This window comes from Terrapene carolina, unplaced genomic scaffold (genome assembly GCF_002925995.2).
Source record: "Terrapene carolina triunguis isolate 2854851 unplaced genomic scaffold, T_m_triunguis-2.0 Scaffold17, whole genome shotgun sequence".
NCBI lineage: Eukaryota > Metazoa > Chordata > Testudines > Emydidae > Terrapene > Terrapene triunguis.
Window position 1 is genome coordinate 4578017 of NW_020664368.1, and position 16354 is coordinate 4594370.

The following is a 16354-nucleotide window of genomic DNA, read 5'->3' on the forward strand; positions in this document are numbered from 1 at the left end:
TCATCCTATTACTATTACTCCAGTTTACAAGGTCATCCAGATCTTCCTGTATGATATCCCGGTCTTTCTCTGTATTGGCAATACCTCCCAGCTTTGTGTCATCCACATTAGATAGGGTTCTCCTTCAGTGTAGGTATTTTTACGTAATACTGTTGAGTTTTGCCTCTGTTTTAGTCATCCAGTACATTTTCTCACAGTGCCTGGATGGAAAACACTTCTGTTGTGCCTGTCCCTCTAAATCTATGGATTTCTGCATAGATTCATTTGTGTACCATTTTCCAATATATTTGCAATTAAAATGCAAAGATTACATGGTCCATATTTCAAAATCTCTATGTGAAAAGGCTTAGAAGTGACAAAAATTGTGGGGAAAATATATACTTTGTCAGCAATAATTAGTCTCTCAGCAAGAGATACCTGGCATTTATGAAAATGTGTTCGGATTTCACCAACTTGTGCCAGAGCTGTCAGATAATTACAAAGAAAACCCATATTTGTGTCATGTTCTGTATCTCTTAAACAGTGTAAAATGTGCCAGCAGCACTGAATGAATTAAGGATGCTTTTCTTTTGTAGGCCAAGGGTAAGGAAAGACAATGGCTGAGACACCAAGCTATTGGAGAGCTAGATGATGCCAAAATAATTGATGGACTAACAGGAGAAAAAGCTATTTATAAACGACGGGGAGAGCTTGAGCCAGAAGTAAGTATTCCATAAATAATGGGTGCAACTAGCAAGTTTACTAGTTCCTTGAGCTTCGTTATGCTAGCCTAGTAAAGATGGTTAACAAGTTCAAATAAAATTAAATGACTATCACATGTCTTTCCTCACTAACACTCGTTATCATACTATAAGAAAACTTTCAACACTCAGGTTTTTGGATTTGCAAATTAACAATTCTGATGTGAAATTAATGAGAAAATGAGTGAATAATTAAAACCTAAATAAAAACTTTTAAAAATCTACTATTTTATGACTACTCATAATTTTGGACGTTCGTCAGAAAAAATTTTTGTTAGAATTATATGAGTCATTGAAAAAGAAACCAGTTGACACACACCAACAAATCAACTTTAAGGCTAGTTGTCTAGATCAGTGGTTCTCAAAGCCGGTCCGCTGCTTGTTCAAGGAAAGTCCCTGGCGGGCCGGGCCGGTTTGTTTACCTGCCGCGTCTGCAGGTTCGGCTGATCGCAGCTCTCACTGGCCGCGGTTCGCTGCTCCAGGCCAATGGAGGCTGCGGGAAGCGGCGCAGGCCGAGGGATGTGCTGGCCGCCCTTCCCGCAGCCCCCCATTGGCCTAGAATGGCAAACCGCGGCCAGTGGGAGCCACGATCGGCCGAACCTGCAGACGCGGCAGGTAAACAAACCGGCCCGGCCCACCAGGGGCTTTCCCTGAACAAGCGGCAGACCAGCTTTGAGAACCACTGGTCTAGATCATCATTATACACCTCTACCCCGATATAACGCGACCCGATATAACACGAATTTGGATATAACGCGGTAAAGCAGTGCTCCGGGGGGGTAGGGCTGCGCACTCCGGTGAATCAAAGCAAGTTCGATATAACGCGGTTTCAACTATAACGTGGTAAGATATTTTGGCTCCCGAGGACAACGTTATATCGAGGTAGAGGTGTATTGTAATAGCCAGATTTAATATAGCCAATTATTTTTAATTTTAATTTTTAATGTTTACACGTGAAGGAATTTTATTTTGCAAACAATCATTTAGAATAGCTTTCTTCTCAGTAGCTAAATACATATTTGATACAACTCTCTCTCATTTATTTTTCATATTACATGGTCTCACTATTTGTTGTTTTGAACAGCTTATGCAGCCTAGCCATCCTACATCAGAGCTAAGTAAGGGAAAAGCTATAATATCCTAATTTCCAGTACTCTTCAAAGTGCTGTTTTTTTATTTTTCAATACATTATAAAAAGAGCTTACCTAGTGAAAATGCTAAGGAGGCAATTTTACATTTTGAATTAAAAATATATAAACATGGGCTTCAATGGGATTGGGGAGGGGGGAGTTGATATTGCAATCATTTGCATTAATAATAAAAAGAAGAAACTAAACTAAAAATTCTCAAATGGTTGCTGAATGAAAGAGAAATATTTGGAAATCAGTTACAGATAAACATTTTAAATATTTGGTTTTTTGCCAAACCATCTTTTAATAGTCTTTCATTTGAATCCAGACTTCTCTCATTGCATATGGGATAAAATACCTTTCCAGAACCTAGTGTGCCAGAAATTGTTAAAACAGACATTTAAGGGGGAGGAGGCAGCGGGGATGGGGAAAGCTTTACAGTCAGAATGTACAAAATTGAGGAGTTAATCAGAAAAAGACTTCACACATTTTTAGAAAGATATTAACTTCAGCAGACAAACTTTATGATCTTATACAAGTCTCCTTTAGTACCATAATTCAAGGAGGCATTACCCTTATGACTCTTGACAAAAAGTGGAAATTTGAGATTCCTTTTATTGTAATAAAATGTTGTTAATTAGAAATCTAGCAACAAAGGTATTTTCCTTATAAATGGGTGGAATTATCGCATTTTGTTTCTGGTCATTGAGTATATAAAACAGAGAAATAGAGAGACTGTATCCAGGTATCTAAAATAAATTTTTCTCAACTATTAATCAGAAAAATTCAAATAATTTCACCTTTTTTTTTTTAATAATCTGAACTTGCTAGAGAGAGCTTGCCTGCTAGGACAGAGTTTTTGTTGTCTAGTGTTTTGAAAAAGTGTGCGATGACTCCTTTTACAGTGTTCTGTTCTTATCAAAAGTGTAGCTTTCCCATTCATAAAGTTATTTCTGGTACTTTTCTCTCGCAGCTTGGTAGCCCTCAGCAGAAGCCTAAGCGTTTGCGCCTGGTAGTGGATGTTTCTGGCAGCATGTACCGCTTTAATGGGGTAGATGGTCGACTGGAGCGTTCCATGGAGGCTGTCTGCATGGTCATGGAAGCTTTTGAGAATTACGAGCACAAGTTTAAGGTAACTATAGCTGGGCCAGGAGTTTAGTGGTAATGAGTACTTGCACAGGCTGCGTACAGGCAGTGGAAAAAAGTATTTCATTACTCTGTCTAGCCAAAGAGTATTATTCATCCATGTAAGGAAATAAAGACTTAATTAAATCTGTTGCTAGCAGCCTGAAAATAATACCAGTCCATGGATAGGAAGCATTGAACACTATGAGTGCAGATTATGATTCAGTTTAAGGGTTATAAAAACAGACATACAAAAATGGAATACAATTATTAGTTGTGAAAATTGCCACTCTTGTAAAGAACTGTAAGGCTCATTTTATATTTAATAGCAGTGGATAAGATATTGGAAATTTGTGGCACACCAAGGCGGCATTCTCCTCTTCCATTATGTCTGCTGCACTTGAGTTGGACCTTAGCTCAGTTCTCCCGTGCATCAGATCTCTGTTCAGTACAGGAGAAGGGAGGAGCTGTCAAGGAGCTAGATATAACTCCCTGATTCTGCATTAGCTGGACCCATCTTGAATTAGAGCAGCCTAGGTGATATTCTTATCCGGGGCAAGTGAGATATTATTCTTTCTCCATTTCTCTCTCTCCTGCTTCATAAGGACTAGACACAATTGGAGCATACGGTCCGCAGAAGACCAGTGTCATCACTAGTGCTGTTCTCTATAAAGTTGGCAATGAGGGTATATGGCCTCACATTGCACTGACCAGCAGAATTGACGCAAGTGGGCAATGGGGGAGCCCTGGACCCATGAAATTGTAGGGCAGTGGGTGCACCCAGCCACAGTTGCTCTCAGAGCTCCTGTTGAGCTAACTGTGCTTCCCCCATACATTACTATCCTTTTATCTCCCTTCCATGAGACAAAGGCTTCCTTGTTATCAGACTAGTCTTTAGAGTATTTGGGAATTGTAGCCTGACTTACTGATTACATGATAAATGAAGTAGACTCACAGTTTTTTTCCCTCTGCTACTTTACTTATCTAGAGGCAAGAGTTAAATGACCCTCATTCTCTTCTCTTCTCTCTTATCCCTCCACCTTTCCCCAAGTCCTTCCCATAACTTGATTTGACAGAATTTGTTGACCTTCGGAGATACTTGCTGATACCTCTTCCTGTTGTAGACTAATGCAATGGTTTTCAAACCTGTGGTCCCTGGGGTTTCACAGACTATGTCTAAGATTTCCAAAGGGGTCCGCACCTCCAATTGACATTTTTTAGGGGTCTGCAAATGAAAAAAGGTTGAAAACGACTGGACTAATCTCTCAGAGAAGCAGCCATTTAAGGGCAGATTTTAAGAGTTTCTGGTGCAAGGTCTGGTGGATCTGTGAAGCAGCATTATAAGCAAAACATTCAAAACTGATTACATATTGAAATTCTCTACTCCTGTCGTCATTAAAGTTCTATTTTTGACTGCTTAAAACCACTCCCCAGCCTATGCCCATTTTTTGTTCTGGTGCTTTAATTAGTTCTCTGCTAAAAAGAGGACTGATTCAGGGAACTTTTTTTCCCTTCCTCACTGTGCTTTCTCACTATATATTACCCTTTTGGTCACCATCCCATGAGACTTTCTTGTTGTCAGATTAGTCTTTAGGGCCTGACATATTGATTACATGATAAATGAAGTAGACTCACGTTTTTTTTCCTCTGCTACTTTACTTATCTAGGTGCAAGTACTAAAAATGTACAGTGTGGTTGCTCTAAGACGGACAACATGGTAGTGATCCATTTAAGGTTAGAAGAGTGACAGTGGCCATTTCTTGTCTGTCTGTACTCCTTTATGCCCAAGGTGGCTATTTGTTTCCAATTCTCATAGGGACAACCTTGTTCAGAGAGGGAGAGAAGGGTGACTCTTTCTACAATCAGGGAATCAGTTGGTCTATATTAACTGCCGTCTTTTAAATTCCTCCTCCAAAATCACCTCTTCCATGCATCTCACAAGGGCTTAGCCTCTAACTCAACATATTAAAGGAGTGGGAGAGAGGAGAATGAAGTTCTAACACTGAACCTTCTTCCAAGTCTCTCAATGCATTCTGTGCTGTCTATTTAGATTCTAAGTTTCTTGGGGAAGGTAACATGCATCGTTCTGCGTCCAATTGTCCTGTAAGTGGCTGAGCTCCTTGTTGGCGTTTAATAAATGTTACTACCACTGCTAACTGTGTTGTATTCCAGGAGCTCAAATTTTTAAAGGCTACTCCTAAATCATGCATGCAAAAGGTGCACCTGCATATCCATCTACCCTTTTCATATGTGCAAATGGCAGGATACACATTATAATAAGTCATTCTGCAGATTTGAAATTATTATAGCATCTTTTCTAGTGTTGTCCATCTTATATGCTGAACCTATTTGAAAATGCAATATCTCCTAAAATGGAAGTTAGTTCTGTGCTTTACATAAAGTACAAAGTCCTATGGTTTTAGATCAAGAGCCATAACTTAGTTATTAGACTATGTAGCAAAGGTTTTATGAGGGTTTCTAAAAACTTCAGAAATGGTTCCACGAACTACAAGCTATATAATTGTGTGAAAATCCTTACGTTTTTGATTTATAGTGATATTAAAAGGGAGCATTACACATTTTGTATACACAATTCAGGAGGCCACAGCTGAGAAGCTGACGTTAGAGGCAGTGCCATTTAAATGGAAGTGGAAGAGGAAAAAGGAGAAATGTTTTGTAATGCTTGGCAGCATAATTTCTTTTTTAAAGTCAAGCGGATGGCAGGCTAAATACAAATATTAAAGGGTATATTTAGTGTTGTCCAGAACAGGAAGGGATTTGGAAGCTGGTATCCCTTCCAGCGAAAGCCTGTCTGATTCATAATACATTTTCCATTCATCACACATGGCCTTTCATTTTTCCTTATTGCTTTGAAAAAAGCAACATCTTGGTGCAGAGTGTGGTAGCAGCAGTGGAAGATGAATTTTTTCTCATTTCACGCACACTTTCTGAATTGCACAGTAGCAACAACACAGTATGTACTGTATTTAACAGCAGAGTGGAATGAACTTTTACTAACGTCTCAAGAAAAGTAATGAAGTGAAAGATAATATTTAGGGAAACTTGTGTTTTACAGTTTGTATACCCAGAGCTTTAATAGAGCAAAATCTTTCACAGAGCATCTGATGCTATTAGAAAATTAGCACCAAGTAGTGCAATAATCAACTAAGAAGCTTGCACCAATTTAAGCATTACTGGGCTGTTTGATTTGTGCTGTAACACACATGGGCTGTAAGTCAGCTTTCAGGAGAACATAAGAATGGCCATACTGGGTCAGACCAATAGTCCATCTAGCACAGTATCCTGTCTTCCCACAGTGGGCAATGCCAGATGCTTAAGAGGGGATGAACAGAACAGGTAATCATCAAGTGATCCATCCTCTGTCACCCATTCTCAGCCTCTGGCAAACAGAGGCTAGGGACACTTCAGAGCATAGTTTTGCATCCCTGTCCATCCTGGCTAATAGCCATTGATGGACCTATCCTCCAGGAATTTATCTAGTTCTTTTTTGAACCCTGTTATAGTCTTGGCCTTCACAACATCCTCTGGCAAAGAGTTCCACAGGTTGACTGTGTGTTGTATGAAGAAATACTTCCTTTTGTTTGTTTTAAATCTGCTGCCTATTAATTTAATTTAGTGACTCCTAGTTCTTGTGTTATGAGAAGGAGTAAACAACACTTCTCTATTCGACTTGTCCACACCAGTCATGATTTTATAGACCTCCAACATATCCCCCTTTACTCGTCTTTTTTCCAAGCTGAAAATTCCCAGCCTCTTACTAATCTGTCCTCATATAGAAGCTGTTCCATTTAAATGCCGCTGCATATTGAGTGGATGTTTTCAGAGAACTATCTACAATTACTCCAACATCTCTTTCTTGAGTGGTAACAGCTAATTTAGACCCTTTTTTACATTGTATATGTATAGTTGGGATTATGTTTTCCAATGTGCATTACTTTGCATTTATCAACATTGAATTTCATCTGCCATTTTGTTGCCTAGACACCCAGTTTTGTGAGATCCCTTTGTAACTCTGCATGGTCTACTCAAGATAGTTAACTCCAAAGCAGTTTGGTATCATCTGCAAATTTTGCCACCTCCCTGTTTACCCCTTTTTCCAGACCATTTATGAATATGTTGAATAGGACTGGTCCCAGTACAGACCCCTGGGGGACACTACTATTTACCTCTCTCCATTCTGAAAACTGACCATTTATTCCTGCCCTCTGTTTCCTATCTTTTAACCGGTTATTGATCCATAAGAGGACTTTCCCTCTGATCCCATGACAGCTTACTTTGCTTAAGAGCTATTGGTGAGGGACCTTGTCAAAGGCTTTCTGAAAATCTATGTACACTTTATCCACTGGATCCCCCTTGTCCATATGCTTGTTGGCCCCCTCAAAAAATTCTAGTAGATTGGTGAGGGATGATTTCCCTTTACAAAAACCATGTTGACTCTTCCCCAACAAATTGTGTTCATCTGTGTTTCTAATAATTCTGTTCTTTACTATAGTTTCAACCAATTTGCATAGTACTGAAGTTAGGCTTGCTGGCCTGGAATTGCCGGGATCACCTCTGGAGTCTTTTTTTAAAATTGGTGTCACATTAGCTATCCTCCAATCATCTGGTACAGAAGATGATTAAAATGATAGGTTACATACCAATTTCACATATGAGGTCCTTCAGAACTCTTGGGTGAATACCATCCGGTCCTGGTGACTTATTACTGTTTAGTTTATCAATTTGTTCCAAAACCTCCTCTAATGACACCTCAAGCTGGGACAGTTCCTCAGATTTGTCAAGTTTGGAAATCTCCCTCACATCCTCGGCCATGAAGACTGATGCAAAGAATTCATTTAGTTTCTCCACAATGGCCTTATCTCTCTTAAGTGCTCCTTTAGCATCTCAATCATCCAGTGGCCCCACTGGTTGTTTAGCAGGCTTCCTGCTTCTGATGTACTTAAACATTTTTTGCTGTTACTTTTTGAGTCTTTGGCTAGCTGTTCTTCACGGGGTTTTTTGGGGGTTTTTTTGGCCTTCCTAATTATATTTTTACACTTCATTTGTTAGAGTTTATGCTCTTTTCTATTTTTCTCACTAGGATTTAACTTCCACTGTTTAAAGGATGCCTTTTTGTCTCTAACTGCTTCTTTTACTTTTGTTGTTTAGTCACGGTGGCACTTTTTTGGTCCTCTTACTATGTTTTTAAATTTGGGATATACGTTTAAATTGAGCCTCTGTTATGGTGTCTTTAAAAATTTCCCATGCAGCTTGCAGGGATTTCACTTTTGGCATTGTACCTTTTAATTTCTGTTTAACTAACCTCCTCATTTTTGTGTAGGTTCCCTTTCTGAAATTAATTGCTACCATGGTGGGCTGCTTTGGTGTTCCCCTTCCCCCAGGGATGCTACATTTTGTTATGTTAGGGTCACTATTACCAAGTGGATCAGCTATATTCACCTCTTGGACCTGATCCTGTGCTCCACTTAGGACTAAAACAAGAATTGCCTCTCCTCTTGTGGGTTCCAGGACTATCTGCTCCAAGAAGCAGTCATTTAAGGTGTCATGAAACTTTATCTCTGCATCCTGTCCTGAGGTGACATATACCCAGTCAATATGGGAATAGTTGATATCCCCCATTATTATTGATTTTTTTTAAGTTTATAGCCTCTTTAATCTCCCTTGTGTGTGCAACCATGCTTGTGAGGCTAATGTGTGAGGCTAACTTGCACTGTGTTTAAAAAAAAAAAAAAAAAGCTTCCCCCAGGATAACACCAAAAATCCTTAATTTTTACTTAATCTTTACTCCCAATGGAACTCATGAGAAAAAGCATTTTGGGTTCTACTTCTGCTGCTAGACATTGAAAGATAAATGGAAGGCCAAGATGTTCTGCATTTGACTTCTTTTTATAATAGTTGTTATTTGGGAAGCTGCTTTCTTAAGCCTTTCCGTGCCAATGATTCTTAAAGAGTGAGACTAATAGCACTGATTAAGTCAGTCCTACTGCAGCAAGGTGCTCAAGCTTCCAAGTAGTTTTTCAGATACCTTTTAGCCTCGGCCTGCAGTTGCCCATATACACTAGTCGTGGACCTCTCTCATACAGGGATGAGAAACATACCAAACTGTGGCTTGGTTTTGTGATGTATGGACTAGAACAGGGATCGGCAACCTTTGGCCCACGGCCCACCAGGGAAAGCCCTACTGCGTCTGCGGCACCATTCCAGGCAATGGGGGCTGCGGGAAGGACGACCAGCACATCCCTTGGTCCGCGCCGCTTCCCGCAGCCCCCATTGGCCTGGAACAGCGAACCAAGGCCAGTGGGAGCCGCGATCGGCCGAACCTGCAGACAGGGCAGGTAAACAAACCGGCCCAGCCCGCCAGGTGCTTTCCCTGGCAGGCCGCATGCCAAAGGTTGCCGATCCCTGGACTAGGAGCTACTCAAAGCCTATTTTCACAAGTCACCTAAATTCAGTTTGAACCCAGTAGCTTCAGAGTGAAAGGCTCATTCATTATTGTCTCGTGCTAAGCAGCAGGGTGGTATTCCCAGGCTGCAAAATATGGAATACCCCCTTAAAGTTGGTACACTAACATCAGTGTCAGAACAGCTATCCGGAGAAGAAATCAGAAGGTCCAGATCCAAAGAGATAGCACATTACAAAAGAGTCATACAACTTTAAACCCAAGAGAACCTCATCTCTGCACTTTACGTAATTTAGAAAGTAACCCATATTGTTTTGGACAAAATATATATAATTTTTGAAAGCGATATAGTATTGAATGGTTTTGTATTGTTTTCACCGTGTGACTGGATTTGTTCCTCTACTAAGCCCAAAGTATGCTGAATGCAATCCTATTATTATCGTTATTAAAAATCAGAAAACATAATGGGGCTCTTGGAATTCAACCCTCTGTGTATTTCCAGCCATAGTTTTGATCTGTTGTGCAGACCTAAAAAGTGAAGGATGGATTTTAAAAAATAGTGTGTAACACTTTTTTTTTTTCCAGATCAGAACAAGATCACATAAACAGCTTGTCAAACCTCAGAGCTACACTTTAACAATCCACTTCTTGTGTGCCAGATTGCAGGGAGAAGAGAGTAAATTGTAACGCTACAGATAAAATGGGCAGTGTGAAAAGCTAAGATTCTAATCTCACTTAACACCACTGTAAAACTGGTGGAATGAGTCAGAATCAGACACTAGAAATATAATGAGTTACTGCTGCTTATTTTAATTAGTTTGGGCAATTTTATCTTGCAAAAGTGTTTTAGTGGTAGTGAGAAATTGTAGTCAGTTCCTTTAAATTGATCATAAATGTAAACCGCCATCAGTATTTATCTTTTAGTTAAAAGCAAATTGCCTTTGATCAGACTTCATGTCATTCTGAGTCAGCAGTCACTCCTTATTCTTAACAGATTACTCTTTCATTCTCTTTCCTGCAGTACGATATCGTTGGACATTCAGGAGATGGCTTCAACATTGCATTGGTTGGGAGTGACAAAGTTCCCAAGAACAATAAGCAAAGATTAGAGATTATTAAGGTAAATCCTGTTGATAAATAGCTCTGGATAATCAAGGATTCTACAATGCTGAGGATAAGTTCCTACATGTCACAGAATACAAAAAGTAAAGAGAAGGGAAGTTGCTGGAAGGGAGGCGAAGGAGGGATATGAGGAGCCATGTATGTATATGAAGCTGGGGAAAAACCTTTTAGACTTTTAAAAATAGAATAGAATAACGATGCATCTCTCTTGAACTGTCCTAAACAGTCCATTAATGATCACAGGAAGTTCCATACACACTGATCAGTTGGTACAGCTATATGGAAAGCTCTCCATTAATAAAAAATATTATTGTTAATATGTAGCCACTGATGAGGGAAACTCTGGGGGAGATCCTTAATACTTGTTTGTACAGTCCTTGGAAGCCATAAAGTGCTGTAATAGCAGTAAGAGTATGTAAACTCCTAGACTGAAAAGATGTTAAACCATCATTGCAAAGTGAACATGTACTGTAAATGTAATTAGGAAACCTTTGCTACATCAAAGCAGCAGAAAATCTGACTATAACATAGAATTTAACTAATTAACAGAATGGTGCTGTGGAACTGTATATTTAAGCTGACAGTTTCATGGGAAAATCTTTCTTTTCTAAATCAGTGTGTCTCTTACTAAGTGTTTTTTTTTTTTCCAGAAATAGGCCGTTGTATTAGACTAGGAGAACTGGGTTTTCCACTGACCAAACTCCCTAACTTTTTCATAGGAAATGGCTTTGTCCTCCACATTCTCCAATGCAGAATAACACATTTCTCTCTTGTTTTGTAAACCATATGTTTAAATAATGTTAAAGTCTATATTGTCACCATGAGCAGGCTCAGATTAACCAATGTTCACTTGGGGCACTTTCACGGAGCCCCACTGAAAGAGGCCCCCGACCGCCAAACAAAAACAAAACTGAGTGTTGCAGCCACCCTGTGCACCAGATCACAACATCACTCACTCAGATTTGGGGTGTACACCCCTCTGTCATGATGGAGGAGTGGCTGGGCCAGACCTGAGCAGTTCGAGGCCGTGTGCACGTGGGCCGGGAAAGGAGAGGAAGTGGAGCAGGGCGACTGGGAATGAGAAAAGCTGCCCTAGCCTGGGAGGGAGCACTGAGTCGGGGGGGCAGCAGTGAGGAGCTGGGGAGAGTTGTTGGTGGGCGATGGGGTGAGTGCAGAATATTGGGGCCTGCGGAGTGGGATGTATGTTAGGGCTGCTGGGATATGTGGGTGGCTGTCAGAATAAGTAGGGACTGGTGTAGGGTTGTGGATATATGTGGAATAGGAGACGCATTCAGGGGTCTGTGTGTGGGGTGGGGAGAGAGGGGCATTCTGTGATCTGTGGGGTGGTGGCATGTATGGAACGAAAGCACTTTAAGAAAGGTGGGGGGAGCCCATTTTCCACAGTGCAGAGGGCAACAAAATTATTTAATCTGATCATGAGTCTTATATTTGGTAATAACACTTCATACTGAAGTCCATTAGTCCAGGGGTCGGCAACCTCTGGCATGCGGCTCGCTAGGGTAAGCACCCTGGCGGGCCAGGCCAGTTTGTTTACCTGCCGCATCGGCAGGTTCAGCCGATAGCGGCTCCCACTGGCCGCGGTTCTCCCCTCCAGGCCAATGGCGGTGGCGGGAAGCCGCAGCCAGCACATCCCTCACCCGCGCAGCTTCCCGCAGCCCCCATTGGCCTGGGATGGCGAACCACAGCCAGTGGGAACCGCCATCTGCCGAACCTGCTGACGCGGCAGGTAAACAAACTGGCCCGGCCCGCCAGGGTGCTTACCCTGGTGAGCTGCGTGCCAGAGATTGCCGACCCCTGCATGAGTCTAATATACATTATGAACAGGTGGGATTTGGTCAGGGTATTCTCCCTCAGATCTATAGCAATGTGGAAACCCAATCTCCAGCCTACTAAAGTGTTTTACTTCTTCACTCTCTAGTTCTGAAAGCTAAATTCCCTCCGTGTGATTTTTCCAGTTCTGACATTGCAAATTGGATTTTAAGAATTTATGTTTGTATTGAGTGAAATGAACCTTTGAACCCTAAAATGCTGCATATTCTCTAAAATAAGGAGCAAGGTGCACATTTCTAAATGTGTTTCACTTAATATGGCTTAGAAGAATGTTTGCTCCTTTTCATACCAACTAAATGTGTGTTTTATTTGGAATAGTTCTCTCTGTACATTTCCTTTTGACTTTGTTGTGTACCCAGATAATGCATGCCCATGCTCAATTCTGTATGAGTGGAGACCATACTCTGGAAGGGACGGAGCATGCTGTTCGTGAAATTGCCAAAGAAGAGGCTGATGAATATTTTGTCATAGTCTTGAGCGATGCAAACCTTGAACGATATGGTATCCCACCAGCAAGATTTGCCCAAACCTTGACCATCAACCCTCAAGTTAATGCTTTTGCCATATTCATAGGATCCTTAGGAGACCAGGCAGACAGGTAAATATATTGCTGCGAGTAGTGGTGGCAGCATAGGCTTTATGCTACTTAACAGCAACTTTTTCCAGCAAGTTCAGGGCATTGGTGGCATCAAAAGGGTGTCCATTCAGTTCTCCAGCTCTAAGGTAGGGGCTTTCAAAGACATAAATCCAGCATGGAATTAAGGTTTTGGCCACAAATCAGCACCCCTGGACTCTTCCCTAAGTGGGAGTTAAAAATACATGTACATAGTCTAATCCGAAGTAGATTAAACTGAAACTCGGGAGATGTTTAGCAATGTGAGGGATGCCTAAAAACTAACTATATTTCTGATTATGGCTCCTAGCCTATATCGGGTAGGCAACCTATGGTCGGCACGCGAGCTGATTTTCAGTGGCACTCACGCTGCCTGGGTCCTGGCCACCGGTCTGGGGGACTCTGCATTTTAATTTAATTTTAAATGAAGCTTCTTAAACATTTTAAAAACCTTATTTACTTTACATACAACAGTAGTTTAGTTATATATTATAGACTTATAGAAAGAGACCTTCTAAAAACGTTAAAATGTATGACTGGCACGTGAAACCTTAAATTAGAGTGAATAAATGAAGACTCGGCATACCACTTCCGAAAGGTTGCCGACCCCTGGCCTATATCATAACTAGGGCCCTACCAAATTCACAGTCCATTTTGGTCAATTTCACGGTCATAGGTTTTTAAAAATCATAAATTTCATGATTTCAGCTATTTAAATCTGAAATTTCACGGTGTTGTAATCGTAGGGGTCCTGACCCAAAAAGAGTTGGGAGGGGTCTCAAGGTTATTGTACAGGGGGTTGCGGTACTGCTACCCTTTCTTCTGTGCTGCTGCTGGCGATGGCGCTGCCTTCAGAGCTAGGTAGCTGGAGAGTGGCGGCTACTGGCTGCGATCCCCGCTCTGAAGGCAGAGCCGCCGCCAGCAGCAGCGCAGAAGTAAGAATGGTATGGTATGGTATTGCTCCCCTTACTTCTGTGCTGCTGCCTGCAGAGCTGTGCCCTCAGTCAGCAGCCGCCACTCTCCGGCTGCCCAGCTCTGAAGGCAGCAGCGTAGAAGTAAGGGCGGCATGGTATGGTATTGCCATCCTTACTTCTGCGCTGCTGCTGGCTGGGCGCTGCCTTCAGAGCTGGGCACCCAGCCAACAGCTGCCATTCTCTGGCAGCCCAGCTCTGAAGGCAGCGCAGAAGTTATAGGTGGCAATACCCCAATCCCCCTAAAATAACTTTGCGACCCCCCCCCCCGAAACTCCCTTTTGGATCAGTATCCCCAATTTGAGAAATGCTGGTCTCCTCCCTGAAATCTGCATAGTATAGGGTAAAAGCACACAAAAGACCAGATTTCATGGTGGGAAACCAGATATCACAGTCCGTGACGTGTTTTTCGTGGCCGGGAATTTGGTAGGGCCCTAGTCATAGCTTGAGATGGTACAGGGAAGACAGAGAACTTTTATACAAACCAACCTTCTGCATCTGCTGCCCAGTCGCCAGTACATACAACGCAAAGCTATTATCTCTATCGTAAACATGTGCCAGTTACCACTAATGTTAAAGGGCCAATTCTGCTTTTAAAAAAAAAAAGGTCATTGACTGAAAGGGTAGTAGGATCAAGCCCAGAAGGAGTTAGGTCACAGCATGTGGTATAATTTTAAAAGGTTTGGAACGTGCGCAGTGCATTGAATTTCTGCAGGTTCCATCAATCTATTGTTTGTGTTCCCCATAAAGAACTCCTAGTTTGAAATATTATTGGAGATTGAGTTTTATTTTTCCTACTGGAAAAATGGGTTCATCATCCACATTCATCCATGAGGAAAAGAGGTTATCAATTTGCCCAATTTACTAGATATAGAAAATATATATATATATACATGGCACAGTACCACTGAAATACAACTGCATGTATGTGCATAATTAAGCAAAGCTTTCCTTTCAAATATAATATTAGGTGGGAAGGGGGGAGGGGAGTTACTTTTATTAGTTTTTCTTTCCACATGACTTATATATTTCCACATGGTTTATATTTTCATTTCAAATGGGAGATCTCTGGGATTGAGTTTATAGTCTATGGGGAAATGACAGTGGGACACAAATATAAATTAAAACTTGTTTTAAAAATTCAGTGAAATAGTATACACCAAAACTGCTGATTAAATATTAGTGATGTGAATTTTGTAATGTGTATCTTTTATACTGTTAAAAGCATTGAATAAAAATGTACAAAGCTGACTACCTTAGGCCTCGGGCTAGCAGCTGTAGTAAAACATGAATTCACTTTAACCTATTGTAGGCTAGAAGCTGAAATATCAACAGCACATTTATAGCCAATATATAAAACTTCAGAAAAAATCTGTAGTTTTTGTGGGGTGGAGGAGTTAAGGTTTACCAAACACTTAGGTTAGTACAGTAACATTTTTAAATGAACTAAACGATCCCCCCACAGAGAGTGAGTTTTTAGTTGTTTCTAGAAGATCAGCTGTGCTAATACTGTACCTTGTTTGGTCACTGGTACCTTAATCTCAGCAGAGATTTTCACACACCAGAAATAGGGACAATAACAAAGGAATGGAAATCTGTAGAAACAGGTCAGTTGTCTTGCTGAAAAGACCTCTGTGACATAACCCCTTTCAGTGTTTCCTTGCGCTGCTGCTTTCCCAAGCTTTTAATTGCATAGTGACAGCAGTGTGAATGGCATGTATCAGCAAGGTATTCAAAAGTAAAAACATCCTTTCTTAAGGAACTCTCAGGACTCTTTGGTTTGCTGTCAGGAACATAATTTGCAATGGTAATTCTTTTTCCCTTCCCATTCTGATCCCTAGGCTGCAGAAGATGCTACCAGCAGGCCGGTCTTTTATTGCCATGGATACCAAGCAGATCCCCCAGATCTTGCAACAGATCTTTACATCCACCATGTTGTCCAGTGCCTAAGAAGTTCCTGTTACTATTAAATAATTGGACATTGTAACAAGCACAATTGAGAAACAAGCTGGCTGGTGAAAGACAAAATCAGCGCCTGATGAAGATAAGAACTATAAAACTGATAAATATAATTTTCATATTGAAATATTATAGTCCCTTAATTGAAATGCCAAAAACAACACTGTAGCTTAGATTTTTGGTGAAATCATACAGCATAGCCATCAGGTGACTTAAAGTTCTGCATTCAGAGGGATAAGAGAGTTCAAGGGGGTTGATGTAGTGCACAGGATATCTGTGTCAAATGAACAGAGGGACAGAGACACATCATTTGTGATCACTCTGGCTGATATATTGCCAGCAGCTCTTTGGGACAGCATCATTTTACTCAGTTTTATTAGCAGTGTTTCTTGGGGTTGAATACCAAGTTATAGAGCAATGTG

The 16354-nt window shown here is 41.0% G+C and overlaps 1 protein-coding gene across 1 annotated transcript in view; it reads left to right on the plus strand.

Moving 5' to 3' along the window:
- Positions 1-15923, plus strand: part of LOC113406051 (von Willebrand factor A domain-containing protein 8-like) — a 258349-nt gene extending 242426 nt beyond the window's left edge. The window contains exons 39-43 of the mRNA XM_029910690.1: positions 576-701; positions 2844-3002; positions 10438-10536; positions 12749-12987; positions 15815-15923. Of these exons, the coding sequence (XP_029766550.1) occupies positions 576-701; positions 2844-3002; positions 10438-10536; positions 12749-12987; positions 15815-15923 (732 nt within the window). The remainder of the gene's footprint in view (positions 1-575; positions 702-2843; positions 3003-10437; positions 10537-12748; positions 12988-15814) is intronic.
- The last annotated feature ends 431 nt before the right edge of the window (positions 15924-16354 follow it).